Source organism: Sus scrofa, chromosome 8 (assembly GCF_054392235.1).
Source record: "Sus scrofa isolate SSC_HxYL_T2T_F1_AM1 chromosome 8, Sscrofa_HxYL_maternal_Yorkshire_Landrace_v2.0, whole genome shotgun sequence".
Lineage (NCBI taxonomy): Eukaryota > Metazoa > Chordata > Mammalia > Artiodactyla > Suidae > Sus > Sus scrofa.
The window spans coordinates 135,249,825-135,264,428 of NC_139390.1; the positions used below are offsets into that span (position 1 = coordinate 135,249,825).

General features: G+C 36.8%; 1 protein-coding gene across 21 annotated transcripts in view; it reads right to left on the bottom strand.

Moving 5' to 3' along the window:
* The window catches only part of CCSER1 (coiled-coil serine rich protein 1), a 1,212,324-nt gene that overhangs the window by 1,057,287 nt on the left and 140,433 nt on the right, over positions 1-14,604 (bottom strand). For all 21 annotated transcript variants that reach the window (XR_014813355.1, XR_014813354.1, XM_021100741.2 and 18 more), the window contains 2 exons: positions 11,795-13,159; positions 5,528-5,712 (listed from right to left, as the gene is read on the bottom strand). Coding sequence is in view for 19 of the 21 variants with exons in the window: in XM_021100741.2 (XP_020956400.2) it covers positions 5,528-5,712; positions 11,795-13,118 (1,509 nt within the window). In the remaining 2 variants the exon portion in view is untranslated. The remainder of the gene's footprint in view (positions 1-5,527; positions 5,713-11,794; positions 13,160-14,604) is intronic.

Below are 14,604 nucleotides of genomic sequence, written 5' to 3' on the forward strand. Positions count from 1 at the left end.
GCGAGGCATAAAGTTAAGGTCCATCAATGACTGTAGACAAAAGGGAAGCCGGAGGAAGGAGGAAATGTCTGCTAATTAACTGAGATGCAAGAAACTCCTCGGGAACATGACAGCCACCAGTGCCCAAGAAATACATCGGGGCTACACCCCCCAAACCCATGGAAGAGACGACTTTCTGGCCCCTCCGTGGTTAGTCTGGGCCAAGTGATTAGACCTGCCCAAAGAATTGTGAGAGGAAATAAAATGAGTCTCTCACGGGTCAGAGCATTTATTAATGGGACGAGGCCTCCAGGAATCTCTTTACCACAGTGAAAGGCAGTGTTTGCAACGGTCACTGCTTCAACAGCCTGATTACAGAAGAAGGAGACAATGAAGGGAACTCCAGACCTTCCACAGTGAACATGTAGCCTGAGTGAGAAATATATCTGTATTATAAAGTCATTACGGTTTGGAGGTAATTTGTTCTTCCACAGGCTAGCTCATCGTTCCTCATACATCCAGAGACTTTCCTGCCTGTAGGGATGCCAGGTGCTATATACTGTTTAATACATATACATCTGTCCTCAGGTTAATATTTGTTTTAGAGCAGAGTGATCTTGTCAATATGTGGAGTCAGACTTCACTGGGTAAAGCTCTAGAAGAAACCAAGACAAATCCTTACACGTAATCATTTCCACACCATAATCTGGTGTTTCAGAGTCTATTTCTAGAAATGTTTTTTTAAAAATGTCTGAAGATGTGGTATATATACACAATGGAATACTACTCAGCCATAAAAAAGAATGACATAATGCCAATTGCAGCAACATGGATGGAACTAGAGAATCTCATACTGGGTGAAATGAGCCAGAAAGACAAAGACAAATACCATATGATATCACTTATAACTGGAATCTAATATCCAGCACAAATGAACATCTCCTCAGAAAAGAAAATCATGGACTTGGAGAAGAGACTTGTGGCTGCCTGATGGGAGGGGGAGGGAGTGGGAGGGATCGGGAGCTTGGGCTTATCAGACACAACCTAGAATAGATTTACAAGGAGATCCCGCTGAATAGCATTGAGAACTTTGTCTAGGTACTCGTGTTGCAACAGAACAAAGGGTGGGGAAAAAAATGTAATTGTAATGTATACATGTAAGGATAACTTGATCCCCTTGCTGTACAGTGGCAAAATAAAATTAAAAAATAAATAAAATAAAAATGTTTGGACCATCCTAATGAACGTATCAAGAAAGTTACTCAGAGGAAAATTGAGCCGTCTTTATTTAAAGCAGTCTGAAGATTATATAATAAATGAGAATGTTTATCAAATTGTTACAGGTGTATTTGGTTTCTTGTAATAAATTCAAGCAAAGTCCAACTCTTCTGAGTTCAAAGAGTTAATATATTCTGCCCTTTCCCTTTCATGCTGAATTTCCCCCAAAGTACACAAAAACACTAGAATTGTGGTCTATCTCACCTATGAGGGAATATTTTTGGTCATTCATAGGAACCCTCAGCATCTTAATAAATAAAGCCATATCCTATTGGTAGAGTTAAATACCATGAACTAGATGAACTATTCTAGTTCCCTTTAAATATAAATATCTTCTTTTGTGACAAAGCTCCTTTTTTAATATCTCTCAGTAAAGACATTAATACTGTTCATTCACATATCAAGAAATATTTCCATATTTTAAGTCCATAATATGTACTAAATTTTCTTTTTTGTATCCCTCACAAACAGCTGTACTTTAGACTCAGAGAAAGCACAGATTCCCTTAAATGTATTAACCTCATTATAAAGAAATAATTTAACAGAAATGAAAAACTAACATTAAATCTGTTACATTTCCCATCCAAGCATGTAGGATTTAAAGTTAGACAGCAAGGGTCCAAATATAAATCCTATCTCTACCACTTACTATCTGTGTTTTGGGGCAAGTTGCTTATCTTCTTAGTGTCGTATTTTCCTCTTTTGCAAAATGTGATCAGTAACAGGATCACTGGGTTTATATTATTGTGACAAATGAATGTGACAATATACGTGAAACATTAAAAGTAGGCCTTTAGTTCACATAAGCATTAAAAAAAATACATGTTACTGGAATTCCTGCTGTGGCACAACAGGATTGGCAGCATCCTGGGACACAGGTTTGATTCCCAGTCCCAGACAGTGGGTTAAAGAGCCTTCCTTGCTGTAGCTGTGGCTCAGGTTGCAATTACAGCTTGGATCTGATTCCTGGCTCGAGAAATCCATATGCTCCAGGGCAGTCAAAAAAGAAAAACAAAAAACAAAAAACAAAAAAACAACATGTTACTACTATTGCTCTAAAAGAAAGGAACTGAATCATGAATGCATCCTTAAAGGCGTATTATTTGTCTGAATTATTTTCGAAGAGGAATATAGAAAAACGTGTTACTTTTCACATATAAAGCTATAATTTCATAAATATATGTCACTTGTTTCACATATGGAAAAACTTGCCTAAAAAAAAATCCCAGCATTTCTCCCTTATATTGCTATAAGTTAAATAATATATTGTATGAATGTTAACTTGACTATTAAACTGTAAATTAAAGACTGAGATATTAGCTGCAAAATCCTAAGTGGGGAAAATCAAGTCATGGCGTAATTTTTGAGAGGCTTTATGTGGACATTCAAGTGCAAAGGTATTTATTTAAAGACTTACCTGTGACTCCTGTGAACATCTAACAAGTTTGTGTTATAATATCCAAAGCCTTTCACCATGGTAATAGTGTAGTCAATGGTGCAATCCTGCCATCTAGTGGAGGGTCTACGTATTTCAGGGACACTTTTGAAAATTTATAAAAAGCCTCAAATAAGTAACAAAATCACACTTTTATGCTTGACATTTAAAATTTTAAATCTTGAAAGTGTATCTGAGAAGAGGACTGATTTTGTGATATTATGAGGAGAATTATATATAAGTATGAAAAACACAAGATATAAAAAGAATACATAAAAGGCCCAACTTTCAACAAGTGTAAAAAATAGTGCTTGATTATTAATATAAATACCTCTCTATAAAGAATAACAGAAATATCATGAAGAGAAATATTCATGATAATGCATTGGCCATAACTTTTCATGCTGCATCAACTGGAAATGTTTTTTAACATGTCCTTGCATTTAGAACAAAACATTAATTGCAGTAATAATTTCAATGTAGTAAAGAACAAATATACAAATGAAATACAATATAATGTAGAATATGTTTATGTACCCAATATAAATAGACTCATACATAATCATTTTTTAGCGTAAGAAAAACAAGAAACCCATAATTATTTGCTGTTTTGTAGATACTGATCAGCCCAATGTTAAAAACTGGCCAAGAAGACCTAGTGGCTAGAACCTCTAACTTCAAACACAATAGTTTTGCTATCACTTAGTGTTGCCTCAGTAACTTAAGGTGTCTTCACATTACAATTGTAAGAACTAGATGGCCTAATATTGTCATTTGAAGCATCATTATCTAAAATATATATAATATGGAACATTATAGAGGATAATGTGAGAAAAAGAATATATATGTATATATATATATATATATGTATGACTGGTAACTCTGCTGTACAGTAGAAAATGACAGAATACTCTAAGTCAACTATAATGGAAAAAATTAAAATCTTAAAAAAATACAATATTTATAGATATAAGTGATTTAGTTTTGAGCATTTTTCACATACAGCCATGAATAGTTAGGTAGGTAGCCAGATCCTTTTAAAGACAGACTGCTAACTACTAGGAATCAAAGACACTGGTGACAAAGGACACATCTGTGAAAAAGGGAGCAAAGTGAATCCAAAAGGCAAACCTGTCCTAATATTTATGAGACCTGAGGCCCCATGGATCTCCTGGGCTGCAGTCTACTCGTCATCTTTTTCTCCCCCGCTGTATCTTCCCCTATGAGGGAGCTAATACAAGTGGCTTCAAGACAACCCGCCCACGGGTGCAAGCTCAGACCCCACCCTCCTACACACACCCCATCGCTACCCATGTCTTCAGGCTTCCACGGTGTGGACAAGAACCTGGAATTCTGGCCTCCTGGAATGTGTAAAGCTTTGCGTGGGCATTTCGCCTTGGTCCCCAAGGACCCTCATCCTCTGTGGGGGTAACTACAGGACAGCCAGAGTCGAGAACACTAAGGGGCTATGGGTGTGGCACAGCTATGGTTTACAACAAGACAATTTTCAGAGTCGTTAGAGGGTGGAGGAAAGGTGTGAAGTGCTGGTATGGTATCCTCATGATCAGCATTTTTCTTAGCTTGTGTATCCCAAGGTCTTGATGCAGAAAGGTTAATATCAAACCTTCCAGGGAAGCAAGGGAGACAGTTTTAAGGGTGGCTATCCTGCTGTGCTTCTCTCCGTTATGTCTTAAATGAAAACTTAGCCTGTCTAACTTGTGATGTCAACTATGCAGACCAATTTTCCCTTCAAAAGATAATATCTTCAATAAGTGATGCTGGGAAAACAGGACAGCCACAGGTAAAAGAATGAAGTTATACCATTCTCTAACACCATGCACAAAATAGACTCGGATCAAAAACCTAAATGTAAGACCAGATACTATAAAACTCCTAGAAAAAAATAGGCAGAACACTCTTTGACATACTTCATAGAAATTTTTTTTAACCCAATGTCCTCGAGTGATGGAAATAAAAACAAAAATAAGCAAATGGGACTAGTTAAATTTAAAAGCTTGTGCACAGCAAAGGAAACCATTAAAAATGAAAATATATATATATATATATATTTCTAATGGAATATTACTCAGCCATAAAAATGAATTAAATAATGCCATTTTCAGCCACATGGATGGACCTAGAGATTATCGTATTAAGTGAACGCAGACAGAAAAAGACAAATATCATATGATATCACTTATATGTAGAATCTGCAAAAAATGATACAAATGAACTTATTCATAAAACGGAGACTCATAGACATGTGAGAAACAAACTTATGGTTACCCAAGTGGATAGCAAGGGGTGGGTGGATAAACTAGGAGTTCAAGATTAACAAATACACACTATTTATATAAAAGAGATAAACAACAAGGACCTATTTTATAGTTCAGAGAACTGTATTCCATATTTTGTAATAACCTATAAAGGAATCTGAAAAAGAATATATGAATTATATATGTGTGTGTTTATGTATAAGAATCACCTTGCTACACACTTGAAACTAGCACAGCATTGTAAATTAACCATACTTTGATTTAAAAAATGCACTGGGAACTATGTCTAGTCACTTATGATGGAGCCTGATAATGTGAGAAAATAGAATGTATACATGTATGTGTAACTGGGTCACCATGCTGTACAGTAGAAAAAAAATGTATTGGGGAAATAACTTTTCAAAAAATAAATAAAATAAAAAAAAGATTTTAAAAAGAAATATAACAACAAAAAAATGAGGTATATATTCTTAAGTCCGTTTTCATTTTGCAAGGGGCATAAACACGTCAGTAACATAAAGGATTATTTTGTTATACGCAGGCACATGTACACACTTACCATGCTGTTCATTTTTGAAGATGACGAACCCGCTCTCTGCTTTCTTAGACTGTTAACTTCCTCAACATTTCCATCTCTTGGTTTCAAAATCATCCTGCTACTCCCTGCAGTTCCTTCTGATGAGGAGCGCAGTCGCCTCTCTATAAATCTCCCTTCACGGTACGGACTGAGGCTACTGGCAAGAACTATTCAAAAAAACAAAGAAATAAAAATTAATATAAATACTTAGTGTAGTTTTTATAAATGCTCCATCGAGATCAAGTGGGTAACGCTTAGTGCCATTTAAAAATTCTCAATCACAGAAAACTTGCTGAAATAAAGTTTCCGAAACTAAAGCGGTACTTTAGTTTGCTTATGTAATCATTTTGAAGCCCCTAAAACTTTGGAATCATATTGGTTTCTTCATACCTCATATAAATCAAATCAGCAAATCCTCTCCTTATTACCGTCAAAGTGTAAACAGAATCAGCTCCCGTCCCACTAGCTTCCCCATTAATATCTTGGCACAAACTTTAGCAATTCTTGCCTGGTTTACTGTAATGCTTCCTAAGAGTCTCCTGCCTCTGCCTTCTACCACCTGCCTCTCCTCAATCAACACATAATCTATTTCTACATGGTTACCAGAATGATACACTTAAAACATGAGATTGATCACAATTGCTCAGTCATAAAGCTGATGTTTTTCCAGTGGCTTACCTGGTTCCTCATGATATGACCCCACACTGGGGGCCTCCCCATCACTCACCTGTTCATCTCTCTAACCTCATTTCTACTAACCTCATTTCTACTGCTTTCCCCACCTCATTTACTCTGTGTCTAGCACACTGGACCTCTTGCTGTTTCTAGATCACAAGCATGCAGCAGCCCCAGCATTTTTACCCCAAGGCCGTTGCTCTGATATGCTCCTCTCAAATATCTGCATGGCTTACTCCCTAATTTTTGCTAATATGTTACCTTGAGGAATACCCTATTCACCACACTTAAAAATGCAAACTAAAAACAAGGAACTACCATAAAGGGAAATTAAGAAAACAATCCTATTTACAATTGCATCACAAAGAATAAAAACAATTAGGAATAAATTTAACCCAGGAGGTGAAAAATCTCTACACTGAAAACTATAAAAGCTACTGATTGTAAGAAAATGAAGATAATACAAACAAATACAAGATATTTTATGCTCACAAATTGGAATAATAAATATTGTTTAAGAGTTCTCACTACCAGCAGAATCTACAGATTCAATGTAATCCCTATCAAAATTACCACGACCTTTTTCATAGAAACAGAAAAAAAAGCCAGAAATCTGTATGCAACAACAGAAGGCCCCAAATAGCCTAAGCAATCTTGAGAAAGAAAAGCAAAACTGGAGGCATCACACCTCCTGATTTCAAACTATATCACAACACTATAGTAATCAAAATACCATGGCACTAGGATTAAAAAAGACACATAGGTCAATGGAATAGAACAGAGAGCCAAGAATTAAACCATACATAGGTGTTTCCTTGTGGTGCAGTGGGTTAAGGATCCAGCATTGTTACTGCTGGGGCTCTGCTCTGGTTACAGCTGTGGCATGGGTTTGATCCCTGGCCTGGAAACTTCCACATGCCATGGGTATGGCCAAAAAGGGGGGAAAAAAGTCTCTTCTACAGGTGGTATTGAGAAAACTGGACAGTCGTGTGCAAAAGGATGAAACTGGGACGTTATTTTATACTACACACCAAAATCAACTTGAAATGGATTAACGACTTGAAAGTTAAGATTAGAAAATGTGGAGTTCCCGTCATGGCTCAGGAGAAATGAATCTGACTAGCATCTATGAGGACACATGTTCTACTCCTGGCCCTGCTCAGTGGGTTAAGGATCCGGCAATGCCGTGAGCTATGATGTACATCGCATATGCGGTTTGGAGCTGGTGTTGCTGTGGCTGTGGCACAGGCCAGCAGCTATAGCTCTGATTTGACCCCTAGCCTGGGAACCTCCATAAGCCACAGGTGAGGCCCTAAAAAGATTAAAAAAAAAAAAAAGATCAGAAAATGTAAACCTCCTAGAAGTAAACATGTGGTTGAAGTCTTTGGCAATGACCTTGGGAATGATTTTTTTTTCTGATATCAAAAGCAAAAAGAAACAAATAGGACTGCTTCAAGCTAAAAAGCTTCTGCACAAAAAATCAAACAATTACAAAAATGAAGACAACCTATTGAATAGGAGAAAATATTTGCAAACCATAACCCTACAAGGGGTTAATATATGAAGTATATGAGAAATTTACACAACTCAATCGCAAAAAAAAAAAAAACTTAAAATTTAAAATGTGCAAAGGATCTAAACAAACAATTTTTTTTCCCAACTAAAACATACAAATGGTCAACAGGTACATGAGAAGGAGCTCAGCATCCCTAATCATTCAGGAAATGCAAATCAAAATCACAATGAGATATTACCTCAAATTTGATAGGATGGTTATCATCAAAAAGTCAACAAAGAGCAAATGTTGTTGAGGATGTGGAAGAAAGGGAACATCTGTGCACTATCCATGGGAACAGAAAACTGGTGCAGTCACTTTGGAAAACAGTATGGAGTAAAATTAAAAACAGAGCTACCATATGATCCACCAATCTCACTTCTGGGTATACCTTCAGAGGCAACAGAATCACTGTCTTAAAGAGGTATCTGCATGCTCATGTTCACAGCAGCAGTAGGCACACGGCAGAGGTATGGATACAATCTAAGTAGGGAAAACAGACGAATGGATAAAGAAGATGTAATATCTACACGCAGTGGAATATTACTCATCCTTAAAAAAGAAGGAAATCCTATCATCCATGACAACATGAATGAATCTCCAAGACATGCTAAGTGAAACAAACCAGAGAGAGAAGGACCAGCACTGCAAGGAATCATTTATATATGGAATCTTTTTAAAAAAATTTAACAGAAACAGAGTAGACAGGTGGTTGCCAGAGGCTGGGAGGTGGGGGAAATAGAAGTTGGTAAAAGGGTTCACACTTTCAAGTAAGAAGATAAATAGGATCTGAGGATCTAGTGTATAAAAAGATGACTACAGCTGATAACACTGTACTGCATGATTGAAATTTGCTAAGAGAGTAGAACTTAAGTTTCTCAAAAAAAAAAAAAAAGTAAAAATGTAAGGTAATAGATGTGTTAATTAACTAGACAGGGAGGATCCATGCACAATGTATCCATCTATCAAACCATAACTCTGTTCACTTTAAATATACAATTTTATTTGTCAATTATACCGCAATATGTAAGGTATAATCCACGCCCTACTTCCCAATCCTTTATTGTGCTTTATACTCATCCTCAACAGTTCCATCTGACATTGATTTATTTTTATGTTAATTGCATGAATATTCCCAGTGGAAAGTAAGCTTCATGAAGGGAGGAATTTATACCTATTTTGTTCACTGCTATGTGTCCATTGGTAAAACAGTACCAAAAAATATTTGTCAAATGAATGAATGAAATGGTTCTGTTTGGGCTCATCTACCTGTTTAAAGACTTTGGGCTAAAACTTGTTAGGCCATCATATGGCAGTTCTTTTTATTAACTTTTTAAGCCAATGAATAAAAGTTAAATTGCCAGAGAGCTCAACGGTCCATTAATAACCCTGACATTAGTGTACACCTAACACGTTCAGATGTATATTAACTGCTAGCTTAAACATATTTCATAATAAATACAGAATAAACTTAGTATTGTGGAATTTAGTAAATCTTTCTTGCATAAAATACATCTTTCTAAGTGGCTTTAAAGCCTTTAAACTTCCAAATTATAAAATCCTTATGAAGAGCAGATGAGTACCTCCTACTGATAAAAACAGAGGATAGTATGCAGCCTACTTTTCCTTGTTGACATTACCAGATTATTTGCTTTTCTCTTTCTATTTTACAAGTTGTAGATAATATGAATAATCACCTAATGTCCAGGAAAAGGCATCATGGTGTCAAATTCAGTGAAATTAATGTGTTGAAAGGCTTGCAATTAGGATCTCAGTCAACAGATTAAAATCAGGACAATAATACGGTTATTTCCTAGTTTCCACAGAGAGAAATATTTACTGCATTCAGTTTGACATTGAGGCAAGTTATCATTTCTAAATAAGAATCAGATATGATCAGGAAAATTACCTTTTTATGTGCTATTGCTTTTAAAAACTGCCTACATTTCAATCTGAGGTCCATCATTTGCTAACAATATGATTTCATGAGGTTATTTAACTTAATCCTAAACCTTGATTATTAATAAATTCCACATAAATTTTTGGTTAATTTTAAATAAAATAGTGCATGCATGATGATATCAGTATCATCATTCTTATAATTATACTATAGTTAAAGGATTGAGCAGATATAACTAAATTCAAAAAGAGAAACAAGGCTACCAAGATCAAAAAAATTTAAAAGCAGGTAGATGCATAAAAGTGATCTTGTATTAAATGTGAAAAAATATTGACAGTTGGAAAATTAGTTCATATATTTAAAACTTTAAAATTGCTATATTCATGGAGAGAGACTAGTTAGGCAAGTGAGATAAACTTATGATTCTTGACATTACATAATATATAATTTGACATTATAAATTTTATTTAATATTTTAGTATAATGCTTAACATTCTGGAAAGAGCCTGATTGTATTAGAAAGAGCCTGGGGGAGTTCCCGTAGTGGCTCACTAGTTAACGAATCTGACTACCACCCCTGAGGAAGCAGGTTCAATCCCTGGCCTTATTCAGTGGGTTAGGGATCTGGCATTGCCGTAAGCTGTGGTGTAGGTTAAAGACATGGTTGGGACCCTGAGTTGCTGTGGCTCTGGCGTAGGCCAGCAGTACAGCTCAGATTTGACCCCTGGCCTTGGAACCTCCATATTCCGTGGGTGCAGCCCTAAAAAGCAAAAAAAAAAAAAAAAAAGCTTGGTTCATGACATGTACCACAGCCAATTCATCAAAAGCCTGATCTTTGGATTGAGATAATTATAATTTGGCTATGCTACTTACTGGCTATATGATCCTTTGGTCTCAGTTTTCTCATGTGTCAAATAGGGAACATAAGAGTGACTACCTCATGGGGCTTGTATCCTAAAAAGTACTCACTAACTTTGTGACTTTGGAAACATTACTTAACCTATCTGTGCTCCAATCATCTTCCTGCAGAATGAATTACAATAATGGTAAAGCTTTCGATCACTTCCAGATACAATACATTAATGTATCTAAAAGGTAGAGAACAGTAAATGGGCCATAAGGTTGGGAAAACAGTTAGTGTTGGCAGTAGTAAAAGCAGCAGCTGTGGCAGTAATAATCACAGTAAAGGAAAAAGCATAAAAAAGGTCAAATCATCCCAGTTGGTGGTATATCCTCAACAATTCTCTTGAACTAAATTTTACATTAAAAAAAAAAGTTTTCGGAGTTCCCGTCGTGGCGCAGTGGTTGACGAATCCAACTGGGAACCATGAGGTTGCGGGTTCGGTCCCTGCCCTTGCTCAGTGAGTTGACGATCCGGCGTTGCCGTGAGCTGTGGTGTAGGTTGCAGACGCGGCTCGGATCCCGCGTTGCTGTGGCTCTGGCGTAGGCCGGTGGCTACAGCTCCGATTCAACCCCTAGCCTGGGAACCTCCATATGCCGCGGGAGCGGCCCAAGAAATAGCAACAATAACAACAACAACAACAACAAAAAAGACAAAAAAAAAAAAAAAAAGTTTTCTATTCAATAACAGACTAGAGTAAATCAACCTTCCCTCCCCTTTTTGTGCAAAAACATGGGTCCTATTTAATAATAAAAGCTTTGCTAAAATAGGAAATAGAATTTAAATTATACAAATTTCTTTTACAATGATTTTGGCCAGAATATGTCTATTGTTTAACTAAGAAATAGAAATACTATATCATGAACTGTAAAACAAAAATCTTTATTTTAGATAAAGCTTCATTGCAAATAAAATTAACTTCTTTCTGCTTTCTTTAGAAGGTCAGAGTCTGGATAACGCAACTAAGAAAAATGAGTAATATGGCTGAATTACATTTCCGGCATGATAGAACTGAAGTTAGCTTAAACAGAGAAATGATTTAAAATTATAAATAGGAAAATAATTATAAATCATAAATTCAAACTACAAATAGGAAAGACTATTAGAGTGAAAACTAAGTAAATGTACTTTTCATTCATGAGATGAACAAGAAAATTTAATAACTTATAATGAAAATTAGAATTCCTATCATTTATCCTATAGAGAAAATCAGCATACCTTTGGCAGGATTTGCATCATATCCACATGACGTTTTGTTAAAAATATGACGATCACCAGAAGAGGGTATTATCCTTGAATCTGAAATAGGATGGATCCCTTTAACACGCTCAGCTATTGCTTTATGTTGCTCATAAAATCCAAGTTTCTTTGGGGAGCTTGTTGCCAACATTGTTTCACCATTTTGTATCACCATATGCTCTCCTCTTTTTGTATCTGCTGACAGGTGCGTCTCTGAGTCTCTCCCATTCATAACAGGTAGTTCAGTGATTTGCAATAACACTTCCTTCTGATTAGCAGCAGAGGTTTCTGGTAAGGAATTAGGTTCAGTGCTACATCGGCCTTCTAACCTGTATTTTCCAGGAGACGTAATTGCACAGGGAACAGTTCCCATAAGGTCTATTGTTGTCTTTGTAACAGCAGCAGGACTGGGAGAAATCTGAGAGGTAGAATCATTGCGGCCAAAGTTGTCACAGTGAGATGCCATGCTTCCACTTTGAGGAAATGCGTCTGCTTCAGACACAGAATCTTCAGTCAAGGCTAAGAACTCTGAAGGAGTCTGAGCTGTAGTAAGATCAGCAGAAAGCAACGGAGATTGCAAAGAGCTTCCCGCCCGTTCTGTTACATCCACAGAACAAGATGGAGAAGCTCTTACCAATACAGGTTCCCTCTCTTGGTACTGCGTAATTTCCAGTGAGAATTCAGATTGTTGTACCAACGAAATGGATTGGCTCTGTGGAACAGGCTTAGAAAATTTATAGTGGGATGAAAAAGATTTAGTAAGAAGCTTCTTTGTTGATTGCTTAACAGAACGGCGAGTTTGTTCTTCTGTGAATCCAGAATCATCCCCCTCGCTTTTGCCAGAACTGAGGCAGTTTATAAAGACATTCTTATTAGTCGAGTGCTCCTTTTCCCTTTCAAAATCCTCCGTCAAAGATCTCGTTATCTTCTTGTTTCGTGAACTGCTAAAACCAACAGAATGTCTTCCCCTGGTTTTAATGTGTTCTTCCAAACTCAGTTTTTGCATACTGCTGTGACCAGGCTGAGCACCATTCGAAATACTAAGGGTCTGGTTGGTAGGTTCTTGCTTGGGTTCACCTCCCTTCTTGTGATGGAAGCTGATGGAAGGAGTACGGAAGATGCTCCTGCGTTTACCTGTACTACCTGAGCTTGAGTTAGTGCTGGAAGGAGAGGAACTGTGGACACCAACGGTGTTACTGGAGGAGGGTGAGGAAGGAAGAGAATCATGTTTCCTGCTAATACTCCTTCTGAATATTGGCAACCGGGAGACCAGGGTAGACCTTCTTGATCCAGAGTCCCCCATTGGGACTCCAAGGCTCGCACTGTGATAGCCAACTTCACAGCCTGAGAAAAGTTAAAACAAATAGAACAGGTTACTAGAATTTAATTATAAATGAGACACTTCAAAAAAATCACTGGTTTTTCATTCGTGACATAGAATCTGGCTCATACTAAAATAATAAACAGTAAATATCTGAGACTTAAGGAATCTTCAGAATTTCTATGTAGCAAAATATCCAAGAATTTGTATAGAAATTTTATAATGGTACAAACACTTTAAGATGACCAAGAGTACTGAAAGTTTATTCAAAAGAGTGCTGTATTGGGAAATGCAAGATCATTATTGAAGACCCAGCCTTACTACTCACATGCATTCTATTATTTGGTAAATTGTTTAACTTTCTTTGTTTACTTGATTAGACTCCGTAGGCATGTGACAGCCATAATCTTTGCCTTCTGGTAAAATGTCTCACCTCGCCTAGCCAACACCAGGCATACCACGGAACTCAACAAGTAACTGACCTCAGCCTAACAGAATCACAGACTAGACTAAGGTGTGACCTGACCCTAGAATCTCCACTCCGAGAAAAACCAGTGAGGACAGGTTCTTAACCTTGGAGTCTGATCTAAGAAATTTAGAAACAGATCACTGGTAGAGGAAAGTAAATCACATCCTAAAGGATATAGAGTTATGAACAAGATAAAGTTATGCGGAAATCACAGCTATGTGTTGAAGACAAGATGAATGAAAGCTGAGACAAGTGAGACGACAGACAGAGAGAAGCAGGAGAACAGAAAATTTATGAACCATATTAATGTCAGGGTACTCATGATGAAGACAAAGGAAAGGGAAGAGGAGGGAAGGTGACAGCTACAGTTCATTAACTGTGATGTACCAGGTACATTAAACGGGTTATCTCTTTTAATGCTCATAACTATAGGAGACAGTATTATTATGGGCATTTTATAGCAGAAAGGTAAGTTGCCTGTCACTCAGCTGATATGTGGTAAAGGAGGACTAAGAAACTAAGGCTTATTTAACCACAGAGTCAGTTCACAATCAGCGTGATATATACTCATTTCACTCGAGTGAAGAGCCAGGAGCTAATGCTGCTGAAGGCCCATGTGTGTTTCCACTTCAGAAACTCCCAGTTGTAAGGTAGATCTTTCTACTGTGGTGACTCCAGTTTTCACTGGTTTTTATAATGGGCCATGATTTGCTTCCTACATTGTTTTGTCTTGCTCTGTTTCTAAATTTCACTTAATTGCTAAACTATAATGTGCCCACTTCCCTTTGTCAACTTGAATCGTACTGTTTCATTTTGTTGTTCATGGTAACCAAAACTATATAGTAATAACTAATACCAGATAAAATGACAAGCCCCCCATTTTGTCATCCTTACAGATATATTGAGATTGACCAAGTACAATATTGCCATGTCCTGGAAGAAGGGTATGACAAAAAGGAATATATTTTCTCTTTCAGATATGTATCCTTAAATATTTCA